Below are 15,783 nucleotides of genomic sequence, written 5' to 3'. Positions count from 1 at the left end.
GTGGAATCTTTCCAGGGACTACAGGCACTGTCTACTTCCTTGTTTGCCCCTGTCTGGACGGAATCCCAACCAGCCCTCTCTCCCTCTTCCATTCCTGTTGGCAGACCTCGAGGTATCCCTAGTGTGGATCCTGATGGCACAGACTAAGAGCAAGATCCCTTGGAAGAAGGGGAAATTTCCCCAGGATTAGAACTGTATCAATACATTTTATGCTTCTTTCATAGAGATGAATTGCTGGCCTTGGTTTCCCAGACCCTGAAAACGCTGGGAGTTTCTGGAGCGGAATCTATGACAGAACCAAAGAAGAATCCCATTCTGATTTCCTTGCACAAAGCCTCTTGCTACTTCCCAGTACTGGAAGCCATCCAGGAGTTGATTGACCTGGAATGGGATACCGCAGAAGCAAGTTTTAAAGGGGGCCAAGTGTTAGAAGCTCTATTCCTGCTGGATCCAGCAGTAAGAGAACGTTTGTGTTTCCCTAAAGTGGATGCACTGGTCTGCACTTTCTCTAAGTGAGCTATCCCAGTGGAGGGAGGAGCAGCCTTAAAGGATGCGCACCATAGATGGTTGGAGTCTATCCTTAAACAAGCCTTTGAATCAGTAGCAATGACCTTACAGATTGCTTATGGTTGTGCACTGGTAGCTCATTCATGCCTACTTCTCTCTCAGGAGGTGGATGACTCTGGAGTGAACCCAAGAGCGGCTGTGGAACCTGCCGCCTTTTTAGCTGATGCGGGCTTGGATTTAGTCCTTACTTCAGCCAGAAGAGTGGACTCAGTGGTAGTGACCAGTAGACAGCTATGGCTGCGGAATTGGTCAGCTGATGCAATCTCTAAGGCCAGCCTTACAAAGATGCCCTTTAAAGGATGCCGGGAGCCATTTCTGCAAGTGACTCCAGGGCGATAGAGCTGCATACTGTTTGACCTTTTTGCCAAAGGTGGTCTTGGATTTTCACTTGACTCAATCAATTTCCCTGCTGATTCTGGATAAGGAGAAAGATACAGATGGATATCACCTGTTTCAGACCTTGAATGTCAAGTGATATATCATGAGGTTTTTGGAAGTTTCTAAACCTCTCAGGAAGATGGACAGGCTGTTTATGCGCCATGTTAGGAGTAAACAGGGTAAGCTGGCATGGCGGACTACGATAGCTACTGGATTAAGGAGGTAATCACGGCCACGTATGAGGATGCTGAGCAGCCATTGCCTAGTCTGAGGTCTCATTCCCCTAGAACTCAGGCAGTGTCATGGACGGCGGTTAGATAGTTGTCTCCCGTTGAGATTTGCCGAGCTGTGACGTCCTCCTTGCACACTTTATCCAGGCATTACCACCTGGATGTGCAGGCCTGGGAGGATGTAGCCTTTGTGCGTGTGGTGTTTGATCGGACCGTGGGCAGCCTCCTGACTGGTTCGAGAGTAGCTTTGGTACATCCCACTGATGTGAATTAACCTGTCTGAATGCTAAAGACAAATTACTACTTATCTGATCATTTCCTTTTCTTTAATGAGGTTATATTAATCCACCTTCCCACCCTTGGCCGCCGGATGGTGATATTGTCCTCCTGAATGGCTGCGTTTACGGGGATTACTGGTACGTGATAGATCCAGTTCCTAGATTAATGATATTACTTTCTTTGTCTGAGCTCAGTGTTTTTCTGATAAGACAACCATTCAAGAACTCAGTTAATAGTTATGTTCATGTATTGTCTAGTTGTCCACAGTTGGCTTTTGCAGAGAATACTGGCAGGCTGATGTAATGCAAGGGTATATATATATGGTGACATCAGCTTTGCTCCATCTGCTGGTAGAGGTGCATAACCCACTGGTGCAGATTAACCTGTCCTCAATAAAGAAAAGGAAATTATCAGGTAAAGAGTAATTTCTCCTTTCTGCATACCAAACTCAATTCCAAAAGCCTAAGTAACTAGCTGCTTACTTTCTTGCAAAAAAAAAAATCAAGGGAACTACTACTAGATATCTAAATAAACAATGGCCATAGCAAAACATTGAGACCTGCAGAGCAACGAATCATTCTGAGATGACATTCCCATAGATGAAAGGAACAGATGGTGATCTGAAATCACTGGAAACGGATATCTTCACACTGTCTTCTGATTCCCACGGTTCACATTCTCCACAATAAGGCCAAAAAAATACAGTAGGTGGTAACCATAAAACAAGAAATTTGGCATCTCAGTGCAGCAGCCGGCAAGATGATACACACCTATAATATAATTGCCAACTGATTATGTTACATTCCTGAAGATCATCATTTTCATGTCAAACTGCACCATCCTTACAAGTTTCTCCCATAACTCCCGAACACCAAAACAGTATCGTGTCCAAGTTTCCAACACAGTCTTCTTGAAACGCACTTAACCGTAGAAATTGAAGTACACAGGCCTATTCAGCCATTACTTGGCATATAAGCAGTCAAGATTCGGCTGGGTTTCTATTTGCTGATTCCACAGAACATACAAAGACCTGAACCTCTGTAGCGGTTGTGCACTATAGAGAGGTTTGCAGGATAAATGAGTGAACATTACACGTTAAGCTTGTGTAGCGCAGAGCATGCAGGAACAAACTTTCTGCAAAAAGCAGATAGCTTGGCTGAAAAATCCCAAAATATAAGGACTCTCTTCCCTTAAAGTTCAGCTGCTTGCTGGACCTCACCGCACGCAGAATCGCCGCTTCCTGCACATAGTTTAGGAAGCAGGTAATAATGACTCGTGGCTTGGCATCTTCCGCCTTCAACTGTCCAAGCCTATATGCACGCTCTATCATCATAACAGCATCTATGTTGCTAAGACCCAGCTCAGAAAGCAGCCATTCCTCCAAAACTCCACGAAGTTCACCGTCCAGTAAACTTTCAGCTAGGCCCATGAAGTGAAGGTTGTTACTGTGAGACCTATTTTCAAGGTCTTCTAGCCAGAGTTCATATAACCGTGAGGTCACTTGCAGTGAGATAAAATGCACCACGTGTTCATGTACCTCAACTTGAACATCCGAAACTTTTTGTTCTAGGTCCATCACTTGTTTATTAATTTCTCCAAAAGTGGTGGCCATTTCCTCCAATTTCTTGTATACTTGATCAAATTTTTCGAAGAGAGGTTCAAGAGCCTGCTTTACTGCTTGCAGCATGTCAGCTGTAGCTGGATTCACAGCAGGAGCTTCAGGAATCGTGCTTGCGGCCGCCATCTTGGAATTCTGCAGCAGCATTTTTCCTTTCTTGTGCTCCTTTTTTGCCGTTCGGATGCTCATTTCTCAGCAAACTGCCACAAACTGGTAACTAGCAGTTCACTAAACTAAACCTACATTTTGGAATGTTGGCGAGGTTTGAAGAGGCTGGATAAATATGGATAGCCCCCAGAGCAAAGCTCTCCTACATTCTGTCTTGCCCACAGCATCACATGTTCTCCTCCTGCAGCAATACTAGTTTTTAATCTTTTGGACTGGTGTTTAATGTAACCTAGAGAACAAGTGAAATACATGGAGTCATTTCTAGCTTAGGTATTCTGTTCTAATACTATAGAATCAGCATGTTGGACAAATTGTTTCCATTTGCAGAATGGTAATAATATGTTTATATATTTGGTAAGCTAACATACTAATCATAGCACCTGTCACTTAGCTAGACAATGATGTCTCAAGCTTACTATTTATTTATTTAACTTGTGTATTTTATGCTTTTTTGGCACTTCGAAGCCACATTGAAGTGGTCTTGGATCAAGCACAGAGATATCACTGGAGGTTACCAGGAACTTCTGTACTAACAGATTTTTTTATACTAAAGGATGGGAAAAAATGTTGAGACATTATGGCATGAATAAAATCCTAGGGCCAAATACCATATGAAAGAGGAATAACTAATAGCTACCCAATAGGAAAGAGATCTGTGGTCGCCATCTGATTATCACCAAGGTAACTAGTCAGTATGATAAAAATAGTTATAAGAATCTAATATATTTGGGTGTATAGAGAGGTATCACTGGTAGAAAGTGGGAAGCAATATTAGCACTCTAGGGGTCTCTAGTGAGACTTCTCCTTGAGTACTGTATTCAGTTATGGCAATCACATCTGCTAAAGGGCATTGATAAGGTAGAGACAATTGAAAAGGGGACCACCACTATGAGGTAAGACCTGCGTTATCACCAATATACAGAAACCGAGGGACCAAAAGATGTACTGTCTAGAAGAAAGAAGGGGCAATATGAATCAAACATTCAAATATCGAACAGGCTTCAATAAAGTATCGCAAAGTAGCATTGGCCATAGAATAAAAACCTCAAGGATAAGAGGGTCATCATAATGAAGCTGAAGAGAGGGAAGCTCAAAAGGAACGTGAAAATATTTCACTGAGACAGACTTGCAGAGGAAGAGATATAGGCACCAAAACAGTGGCATGGTGTCAGAGGAAGGGAGAAGGCTACATATCAAATAAGACCTGTGACAGCACAATAGGCAGGTACAAATGGGAAAGCTGGGTGGACCAAGTACTTTTTTTTTTTTTTTCTTTTCTGATGACATCTCTGTTTCTGTAAAGTAAGGGAAAAGAAAACCAGCACAGTAATAGGGTGGAGATAAAATGTCTTATTGTACTGAAGGTAACATATAATTTAAAACATTTATAACATGCCTTATCGCAGCCAATGCCTAGGGCATGGATCAGTCCTATTAATATTACCCAGGTTCCCCTGGTCTCCTGTGATTAATAAATCTGAATTCTGTGGCTCCAGGAAGGGCCAATTACTAGTCCCCATGGAATCATCTTGGGAGACTAAGGGCCGACCAAGTAAGGGAGTCTGAGGTGGTCCTGTGGTACTTCTCATGCCCTCCCAATTTCACCCTCCAGCACTGAGCCAGCAGCTGACAGAGGAGAAGGAGAGTGGTAGCATGTCAAGCTGTATCCTCCCCCTCTGCCACCCAGGGCTCAACTGCTGCTGTCAGCTGGCTAGCAGTATCCTGTGCAATTCAAAGAAACAATTGGATGTCTGAGGAGGATGCATCCCAAAATGCTGCCACTCTCCTCTTTCTGCCATCAGATCAGTGCATGGGGCATTGTGTGAAACAGGCTGGGGGGGGGGGGGGGTTTATGTGAAATAGGAGCTGGGGAACGGGGATGAGAGAGAGGATGAGCGATGAAGGATCAAGATATGTCAAAGAGGGGCCGAAGGAGAGAGAGAGAGTGTGTGTGTGTGTGTGAATACACCTGGGATGGGGGCAGAACAGGACTTGGGGTGAGGTGGGAAAGAGGAAGTAAGGACAAGGGGAGGGGGGGAGCAGGGCTGGAGCTAGGGGAGGGACACCTTCCTCCCCTCTCTCTGGATCCTCTCTCTCCTTCTCCATTCATGCTCTTCCCTCCTCCTCCACCCTCTGTCCTCCTCTCCCTTTTTTCCCTTCCCTCTCTTCCTGCCTCCCTCTCCCTGGTCCTCCCTTCTCCTTGTTGCCCCTTTTCAGATTCTACCTCTCTTCCTTACCCATCCCTGAGATCTTTTCCTTTCCTGCAGCGATAGCTGAAATTCCCACTCAAAACTCCCAAAAGGACAAAATAAAGTCAGTTGGAAAACTATTTGTAATATGCAGTATACATTTACATTATTTAATATACAGAATATTTCAAATTTCATGCAGATGTGCCATAGAGTTGCTGCAAAATTTTCTAACTCTTTCCACAGAGCTTAACCCCTGAGGTTCTGCAGGAAATTGGAAGCTGTGCCTATACCCATATAAATTTCAAAAAAACATAAATTAGTAACTAACATAACATGACTAATTGGATAGATTTTAAGATGCAGCTTTCAGTGCCTCTAATGTCCTTTCATCCCCTCTACCTAGGTGCTTGATTGATTTTTCTTTTCCTAATCTAATGTACTCGTGTCCTGGAATTGCCATAGCAGGGAAGGTGGGGAATTATGTGCTTAAAATAGCAAAATTATGCACAAATAATTGCTTGTATTTTTTACACAATGCATTTAAAAAGAGCAGTGTTTCAACATTTTTAGAACTAAGTGTGGATTATTTAGCACCAGTGTTTTAAACTTTTTTTTTGTGTCCTTTCTGTCTTGAAGTTTCAGCTCATGTACCACTTTGATATTTGTCCTCAAGCCCAATGCCTTCTCTCTCTGTCCCCTCTTCCCAAAGCCAGGCCACACCACTCTCACTCCTGTGCTAGACCAGTGTTTTTCTTTCTCCACCCCTGCCCCCAGATAATGCCACTTTCCCTGCCTCTCCCTCCAAGTCAGACTTCTGTTCTCTCTCCCCCCCACCCCTAACCCATTCTCCACCATATTCTTTTGCCCAAGCCTAATCCTCATCCTCCTATCTCTGAAGTTGCTGCTGTTGCCTCCAGGTTGCCCCTGCCTGCTGGCTATTGCCACCCCCCAGCCTGCTGTGTACAGAGAAATATTGCCTCCCTCTCTCTAATCTGTGCAGGCCAATACCTCTTCCCTTCATTCAGCCTGTGCAGGCTGACATTGCTGCCTTCCTAGGCTATACTTGTAGTTCTTGTTGAAAATTCCTGCTTCAACACTCCAGAAGTTATGCAGCTTATTGTAGTTAATGTACTTTGTGATCAATTATGTACAAAATTATGCCGGCACATAATTACATTCCTTTCCTGGGGTGTGGTCTTAGAGCTACAGTAAACAATTTGTTGTAGGTAGTGAAGTGCTGTTATCTGTCTTTTGCTACAGGGATGGCGGTCTTAAGAGGGCAAGGGTGAAAGAGGCCTTGAAGGAGGAGCAGCAGAAGTTGTACAGCAAGATGATTGCTGGGAGCCATGAGGACCGGAGCCGCTCCTGATTCTGTACCACTGCACTGCCTGCCCTGATGCAACATTAACGTCTGATGGAAAACTAGTGGAAGCCACGCTGCAGAATATAAGCTCCCCTGACTGCTGGACACCTACATATGGACTCTGGGCCCTTCATGTTCAAATAAATTCTGTTACAGGAACCGTGCAAAGCAGTCTCCATGTATTTGCTGCATCTTCAGGACCTGGGGAGGTGACTGTGGAATATTTGGGGAGGGCAGGAGGAATGTTTCAGCTGTGAGAAGTCATGTGACCTAGAAAGAGCTGGGAGAGTCGTTGCTGACAGGCCTGAGACCAAAAATCTTGGGAGGAAACCATGTCTCTTTACACCATGCACATTGGGAATGCAGGGACCTCTTTGTCTTTCTCTGCTCTTTGGCGCACGGTGTGTAGTCCTGCATGCTTTTGGTTTTATAATGTAAAACAAAAATTAAACTGACTTACAATCCTTTGCTATAGTTTGAAGAAGTTGCTAACATTTCATTCTCTGAAAGGTGAGCTCTGAGATTCTGTGTCCCATGCAAGGCACCAAGGTTTGCAGGCTCCATGCCAAGATTGCTGATGCAGGGTACACTCTGCAGAGAAGAAAGGCAAAGGGAACAGCCTTCTGTATGATTTTTGCCATAGTTGTTTAGCTGAATTTGATTTCATGCCTTATAGAACAACCAGTCAAGGTGAGGACCAAACAAATCATACAAAATAAACCTGTTCTGCTTCTGCAGACATAGGACTGTTGGAATTTAAGAGAAGTCATTGCAGACAAGAGGGCACCTATTGTGTCCACCCCTCGCCCCCCTGTAATATTAGCATAATCCTGTCCTTGTAACAATTTACTAAGAACTCTACAGTTTTTATAAATACCATTTTTTTTTTTTTACCTTCTCTTTACCAGGCCAAGCAGATTATTTTCTTGGCCTGGTTAAGCCGAGGCTTATATTTGAGGGGAGAAGATTAAGAGACTCTTGTGATGACCACCTTAGGCTTGCCTCTGCTTGGATATACGGTTTTTTTGTCTTTTTTTGAGAGATTTATTTCCTTACCATTAAGGATGCTTCCATGTCAGTACCCCAAGGCTGGTAAAGAAATCCCATCTCCCTACTGAAATAATTTCTTCTTCTTGGTTCCTTTAGTGACTAGGAAACGTGTTTGTAAATGAGCAGCATCTTTCAAGAAAAGCGAACTAGTACAGTGCCCTTTATAGGAGGCTTCCCATGGATTTTTTTTTAAAATAAAGTAAATGAATCTTGCAATCACTATATGTTCCGTTTAGTGGAAATGGAATCCGTTTGAAAATAAGGCAGCCCTTCACCGTGGTGCTGTGGCAAAAACGACTGCATCACACCTCTCAGGAAGGATGGGAAGAGTAGCACTGAATCTGTCCCAGAGGAGACTCTCCTCCATGTCAGCCTTACCATCTTGGATGAGGGAACAAATTGGTGAATTGTACACTGAGTGTTTTGCATTTCAATGTGTTTATTGCTCGTGCAGGAAGTGGGGTGAGAGGAGTCCCTGACTGGGAGGGGCCTGCATTGTGACAGCAGTAAAACATGGAGTAGTACTCTATCCAAAACAGAAACCAGGAAATAATTTTTGATGCACATTCTGAACATGTATGGTCTCATTTTGGCTTTATCTTTTATTAATAGTTTATCTTGCCAACTTGCATGAAAATCGTTGAGGCAGAGCATGGCACATAAGATGATTGTAGAGGGACAGTTAGACAAACCTCCTGACACTAATATGTACTTTTATAATGAAGGAAACATTCCCAAAAAACCTTTTTGATATTTTAGTGTATTGTGGGAACTTGGGCTGTTTTCCCCCTTTGCCTGGCTGTTTCTGCCTCTTCCTCCTTGGAGGCTTCTAGCTTTAATCAGAACCAGCCTCTCCTGGGCTATGAGCTGACCTTTAGAACTAGCCAGGGGTTTGCTTCCTATTTTTATAATCCCTATCTTGCATGGCCATTATGATGACAGTTCTTGGCCAGGGCAAACAGCACAATGCTTTCCCCGAGAACCTAGCCTCTGGCTATCACCATTGTACAAGGTTGGGACTTCCCTTCATTCCCCTTGCAGGGTCTGTGAATGCAACCAGTACAGCCTCCCCTCCCCTCCCCATCTACTTCAGGAAGAAAAAGCCAAGCCAAACTTGCATCTTCTATAGGTCAACACGCAGCACTGCCCCTAAACCATCAGCCCCCCCCCCCCCCCGGGAACTTGACTTTAATGTTATGGCATGTGTGAAATTCCAGCAGGCAGAGCAGGGGAAGCTCCATCTAAACCATAACAGCAACATTATGACTACATCAGGTTTGCAAGCAGGCAAAGATAAATGCATGAAGTAGCCATGTTTACAATGCTAATAGTGGCACTGGGTTTCCAAAATGGCTGGGGTAGCCCACAATGAGCAGCCATAGTTTTATAAAGTATGCTTGGGGTATAGTTAGAGGGCAGAGGTGAGGATAAGGGTTTACAAATCAGGAAAAAGATATGCGGGAGGGGAGCGGGTGTCGGTTAAGTATGTAAATTTATATGCCTATCTACCCAAAATGGTAGAGAAGATAAGACGGTTGAGAGCTGCGGTAGGCCATCATTTTTCTATGCTACTTTGTATAACAAACAACAGCAGATAAAAACAGGCCCATTGTCCACGTGGCAAGGATAGATCCTAGCTGCCAACTGTAGAAACATGAGTGCTTGTAGGATATAGGAAAATTGGTTTTTATCTGCTAATTTTCGTTCCTGTAGTACCAAGGATCAGTCCAGACTGCTGGGTTGTCTCCCAGCATATGGAGTCAGAGAAAAAAAGCTGAAAGGCACCCCCTCTTATACTGGTGTGCCACCTGTGATCCTTCAGTATAATCCATACCATAGCAGAATGAAACATATCATAACCTCAATATAAGAACCAATGGCTATATCAAACCACATAATGAAAAAACTGCATAACTTCTGGAACTTATGTACATGGAGGGAGTACTTCCATATGCAAAGTGAATGCTGTCCACTTGAAAATTTTCTGCAGAATGAAAATGATACCGGACTCTCCAGATTCCATGGGTGGGCTTCTGGACTGATCCTTGGTACTACAGGAACGAAAATTAGCAGGTAAGAATCAATTTTCCTTTCTCTGTACGTACCAGGATCAGTCCAGATCGCTGGGATGGAACCTGGAGAGCCCCGCTCGAAGAACACTACTGCCAAAACAGTCGCCATCCGGAGTACGGATGTCCAAACTGTAATGCTTAGCAAAAGTGTGTAAAGATTTGCAAATTTCCTGCGGCGAAACAAACTGATTCTCTGCCCAAGATGCCACCTGAGAACGGATTGAATGCGCTTTCAAACCATCCGGTACTGTATGCCCAAGACATACGGTATATATGTCGAAGTTATGGCTTCCTTCAACCATCTGGCAACAGTGGCTTTAGTTGCCTTACGTCCTTTCTTGGGACCACTCCATAAGACAAACAGATGATCAGACAAATGAAAAGCATTAGTGACCTCCACATAGCAAAGCAGAATCCGCCGCACATCTAATCTTCGCAAGTCGCGAGCCTGAGGCGAATTCTGATCCAAATCTGTGAAGGCAGGCAATTCCACGGTCTTATTCAAATGAAGCTCCAACACGACTCTCGGTAGAAAGGAGGGCACTGTCCTAAGGGACACCCCTGAATATGAAATCCTGAGAAAAGGTTCCCTACAGGACAAAGCTTGAAGCTTAGAGTTGCGCCATACCGAAGTGATAGCCACCAGGAAAATCGCCTTAAGTGTTAAATCTTTCAAGATGGCCTGTTTCAAAGGCTCAAACAGAAGACGCACAAGCCACAGAGAACCAAGGACGACACACTGGACGAGCCGGAGGGTTCAAATGTTTAGCACCTCTCAGGAAACGCATTACATCCGGATGAGATGCCAAGGATGTCCCGTCAATCTTTCCCTGCAAACATCCCAGGGTCGTTGCTACTTGAACCCTGAGAGAACTGCACGCCAAGCCTTTCTTCAGACCTTCCTGTAAGAACGCCAGAATATGGACAATTGAGACGTGCGCTGCAGGGACACATTCAACCCGCTACACCAGAAATTGAAAACCTTCCAGACTCGAACATATGTTTCTTCCTCAACTACTGCCTCTCATAAACCAAGCCGCTAGACAAAAGCGATCCACCTGAGCGAAAAATACTGGACATTGTCTAAGAAGATTCGGTGGATGACCGAGCCGAAAAGGACCGTCCACCGCTGTTGATCAGATCTGCAAACCATGGCTGCCGTGGCCACTCCAGAGCCACGAGAACGACTAAGTCTGTGTGAGCCTCTATCCTTCGCAAGACTTTGTCCATCAACCGCCAGGGAGAAAAGACGTACAGCAGAACATCACAAGGCCACGGCAGGACAAGAGCGTTGACACCTTCCGCCCCGTGTTCCCTCCTGCGACTGAAGAAACGAGCTGCCTTTGCATTTCTCTGCGTCGCCATCAGGTCCAGGCGAGGAACACCCCACCGCCGAGTCACGAGATGCATCACCTCCTTGGAAAGTTCCCACTCTCCGGGATCTAGATGCTGGCGCCTGAGAAAATCCACCTGAATGTTGTTGATCCCAGCTATGTGAGAAGCTGCTAGACTGACCAGTTGGCCTCCTATGCCACTGGACGACTTCTGATTCCCCCCTGACTATTGATGTAAGCCACCGTTGTCGCATTGTCGGACAATACTCGCACTGATCGGCTCACCAGGGGGAGAAAACTGTGCAACGCCAAACGTACTGCCCTGGTTTTCAAGCGATTTATGGACCATTTTGCCTGCTCCTCTGTCTATCGGCCCTGTGTTGCCTTTGATTGGCAAACCGCATCCCAGCCAGAGAGGGTGGCATCTGTCATCACGATCACTCACTGGGGCTCCTCCAGGTCCATCCTATGAGGCAAGTGGGCTGGAATCAACCACCAGTGGAGACTGGACCTGGCAGGTTCCAAGAGTGGCAATCTGATCTGGAACTCTTCTGACTTCGGGTCCCAATGAGAAAGTAACGCCCTCTGCAAGGGTCTCTTTTGAGCAAAGGCCCAAGGGACTAACTCTAGAGTAGATGCCATAGAACCAAGCACCTGCAAGTAATCCCAAACCCGGCGTAGCATTACAGATAACAGCCGCCGGAGCTGCGCCGTTAACGTGTTGATTCGCTCCTGCGTGAGAAAGACCTTGCTGACCGAGGTGTTGAACTGAGCACCCAAGAAGTTCAGCACCTGGGACGGGACTAAGTGGCTCTTGGCAAAATTGAAGACCCAACCGAAGGATTGGAGCCGGTCCACTACCGACTGCACCGCTACCCTGCAAAGCTCCTCTGACTTTGCGCGGATGAGCCATTCATTCAGATAGGGATGAACCAAGATCCCCTCCTGCCTGAGAGCCACAGCTACTATCACCATTACTTTGGTGAAGATGTGGGGAGCTGTCGCCAATCCAAACGGGAGTACCTGAAACTGATAATGCTTGCCCAGAATCATAAACCTGAGAAACCGCCGATACTGTTCGCAGATCCCTATGTGAAGATATGCTTCCGTCAGGTCTAAAGAAGCCAAATATTCGCCGGAGTGGACAGCCGCAATGACTGAGCGGAGAGTTTCCATGCGAAAACGGGCTACCCGAAGCGCTTTGTTCACCTTTTTCAGATCCAAGATCGGGCAGAAGGAGCCTTCCTTTTTGGGAACCATGAAATATATGGAGTATCTGCCGGTCCTGAACTCTGCCAGTGGGACCAGGACAATGGCTCCCAGCGCTTTCAAGGGTTTGAGTCACTGCTGTCCATTTCGCGCAGGCCCTGCAGGGCAACATCAAGAACAGGTGCCGCAGCGGGCATGCAAAATCCAAAGCATAGCCATGTTTAAGGATGCTTAGAACCCACTGGTCTGACGTAATCCTGACCCACTCCTCGAAGAAGAGAGACAGGCGGCCGCCTATCCCAGGAAGAGAAGAGTGGGCCAGGACATCTTCATTGGGAGGACTTGCTCCCGGAAGATCCCTGAGGACCCCCATGCCGGCGAGGCTTGCCGCCGCGAAAGGAATGAGAACAAGCCTGAGACCTTCTCGATGGCTGATGTGGAGTGAAGGTCGGAGCCCTGCCCTGCCGAAACTTGCACTGTCCCCAGAACTGAGAGCGCGCCGACCCAAAAGCCCTGGAGGTTCAAGGCTTGTCCTCCGGCAACTTGTACACCTTATTATCACCTAGGGATTTCATAAGGGCTTCCAGATCATCCCAGAAAAAGAATTTCACTTTGAAGGGAAGATTGCCTAGCTGGGCCTTGGAGGAAACATCGGCCGACCAGTTGCGGAGCCACAGAAGCCTTCTAGCTGAGACCACCAGAGCCATAGTGCGCGAGGACACCCGAAGAAGATCATACAAGGCATCCGCGGTATAAGTCACAGCCACCTCTATGCGATCTGCCTGCTCTGCTTCTGCTGGGGGCAACTCCTGCGTGGTGAGCAACTGTGGCACCCAACGAAGAGTTGCCCTTTGCATGAGGCTACTGCAGACCGCCACCCTAACACAAAGTGCCGAGACATAAAAAATCCTCTTAAGAAGGACCTCCACCTTCCTATCATGAAGATCCTTAAGAGTAGGGATGTGAATTGTTTTTCTGATGATTGAAAATAGCGGACGATATTTTCAAACTCATCAGATTTCAGGGGGCCCCTGAACCCGATGGGAAAACCCCACAAAATGTTTCAGGGGGTTCTTATTTGGGGGGGGGGGGGGGCGGGAAGAAAGGGCACTTAAAAATTAAACCCCAAACCCACCCTGACCCTTTAAATTTAATTCTTTTGCATCCCCCACCCTCCCGACACCCCCCAAAATTTTTTAAGTACCTGGTGGTCCAGCAGGGGTCCTGGGAGCGATCTCCCACTCTTGGGCTATCGACTGCCACTAATCAAAATGGGGCTGATGGCCCTTTGCCCTTAGCATGTGAGAAGGTATCTGTGCCATTGGCCGGCCCCTGTCACATGGTAGGGGTCGGGAGGGTGGGGGATGCAAAAGAATTAAATTTAAAAGATTGGGTGTTTTTTCGGCACGACACAGCTGATTAAAACGGGTAAGAATCGTGGGAACGAAGATTTCCCGCGGTTTTTACCCGAGCTCGATACCAGAAACGAGTCCAGTACCAATTCACATCCCTACTTAAGAGCGGCAGCCCTTGCAACCAGAATGGTTGTCCACTTAGTGATGGCTGAAACAGCCATGTCCACTTATGGGACCCTAAGGACGGCTAAGGACTAGTCTGGCAGCGAGTAGAGCTTCTCCATGGCTCGCCCCACCCAAAGGCTGGGCTCGGGAGTCTCTCATGCTCGGGTCACGGGTTGTAGTAGCATACGGTGAAAAGGAAAAGCTTTAGGAGGGGCCTGAAGCCCCAAGAGAACGGGGTCCCCCTTGGTAGCCTCTGAGCTTGGCTACGGCGCCTCAATACTGAGCTCTGTCAGAACATGAGGGATTAAATGATCAAGCTCCTCCCTCCGAAATAATCTGAGGACCCTTGGGTCATCTCCCTCAACTGGGGTGGGCTCATCAACATCCCCATCAATATCCACAAGGAGATATTGATGGGGAAGGGGGGATCTGCTGGATCGGAGGCTGGGATCCCAGAGCGATTGAAATCCGCATGGCCCGCCCTCCCCCCCTGGAGGAATCTGAACCCCCAAAAAGCCTAGCCACCTTCGCAGGCGGAAGCTCCTCAGCTTCCAAAAACGCCTTCTGCATTAAAAGCACAAATTTGGAAGAAAAGGTAAGCTGCACCTTTAAGGACCCTCCTTGGGGGGCGGACGACAGAGCTCTGAGGGGAGGCAGGCACTGGGAGCTGCTGTCTAACGGCTCAAATTAGATGGGGAGAGCGGAGGAGGGATCTCCCTTCCCCCTGCATCCAACCCTACACTGGAGCGTGGCGGAGGCAAAATGGCCACCGTTCCTGTGTTGGACGGGGCAGGCCAAGGCCGGCAGAGGCAAGAATTCCTCCCTGTGCCACAGGAGCTCGCTGAAAACGACCCGCTGCTGCTCCCCGACGGTCCTTCCCCCTCCTGGGAGGCACAGTGTACAAAGGCCATTGCGCAAGAGCCCTGCCACCGGCTCCCCGCATGCTGAACAAGCCGAACCCCGCAACATACCAGCGGAGAGGGAGCGAGCACTAGGCCGAAAAAATTGGCGAAAATCGCCCCTCCAGAGCCCTGGGAAACCTGTGCGCACAGTAGAAATTTTTTTTTTTTTTTTTTTAAATGCTGACGCAGCCACCCAGAGGAAAAAATGCCCCTGGGACCTCAATCGTGGCAGAGGCAGCTCCCCCAAGGAATTATGCCATCTCAGGGTACAAGGGGGAGGGACCGGCCCACCGGTAAATCCCCCTACTCACCAGTAGAAGAAGCGGCTTTGGGAAAACAGCTAACGGGGTATCTAACCCCAGCTGTGCCTCAACCAAGGCCGCAGCCTCGGGAGGACTGAGTCTGCTCCACCTCCAGAAAGAAAACTTTTTTTTTTTTTAAACAGCTTGATTTAGCCACTGGTAGAAACAAACACCCTTAGGTCTTATAACTTCTAGTTTGCTTTGTTTTCTTTTTAAAGGATCAGGACCGCCGGTTCTGTCACCCTCATCTGCTGGAGTCAGAGAAATACTGAAGGATCGCAGGTGGCACACACCAGTGTAAGAGGGGGTGCCTTTCAGCTTTTTTCTCTGACTCCATCTGCTGGAAGGGAGACACAACCCAGCAGTCTGGACTGATCCTGGTATCTACAGGGAATGCTTCTTATCCAAGTCAGTATAGGGAACTGTATGCCTTTGGTGATATCATGTTCTACTTTTACAGTACTCCTGGAATCCACTACAAGCCCTATATTGAAATAAACAATGGAGTACTTGCCAGGGTACTTGCGGCCTGGATTGGCTACTGTTGGAAACAGGATGCTGGGCTTGATGGACCCTTGGTCTGACCCAGTATGGCATGT

General features: G+C 47.0%; 1 protein-coding gene across 5 annotated transcripts in view; it reads left to right on the top strand.

The window, feature by feature from the left end:
* GPAT4 (glycerol-3-phosphate acyltransferase 4) overlaps positions 1 to 7,270 on the top strand; it is a 64,049-nt gene extending 56,779 nt beyond the window's left edge. For all 5 annotated transcript variants that reach the window (XM_029603751.1, XM_029603747.1, XM_029603748.1 and 2 more), the window contains exon 13: positions 6,693 to 7,270. In XM_029603751.1, the coding sequence (XP_029459611.1) occupies positions 6,693 to 6,801 (109 nt within the window). In that variant the 3' untranslated portion in view covers positions 6,802 to 7,270. The remainder of the gene's footprint in view (positions 1 to 6,692) is intronic.
* The last annotated feature ends 8,513 nt before the right edge of the window (positions 7,271 to 15,783 follow it).

The sequence above is a fragment of the Rhinatrema bivittatum genome, chromosome 5, assembly GCF_901001135.1.
Source record: "Rhinatrema bivittatum chromosome 5, aRhiBiv1.1, whole genome shotgun sequence".
In the NCBI taxonomy this organism is placed as follows: Eukaryota; Metazoa; Chordata; class Amphibia; order Gymnophiona; family Rhinatrematidae; genus Rhinatrema; species Rhinatrema bivittatum.
This window is presented reverse-complemented; position numbering and strand designations above follow the sequence as displayed.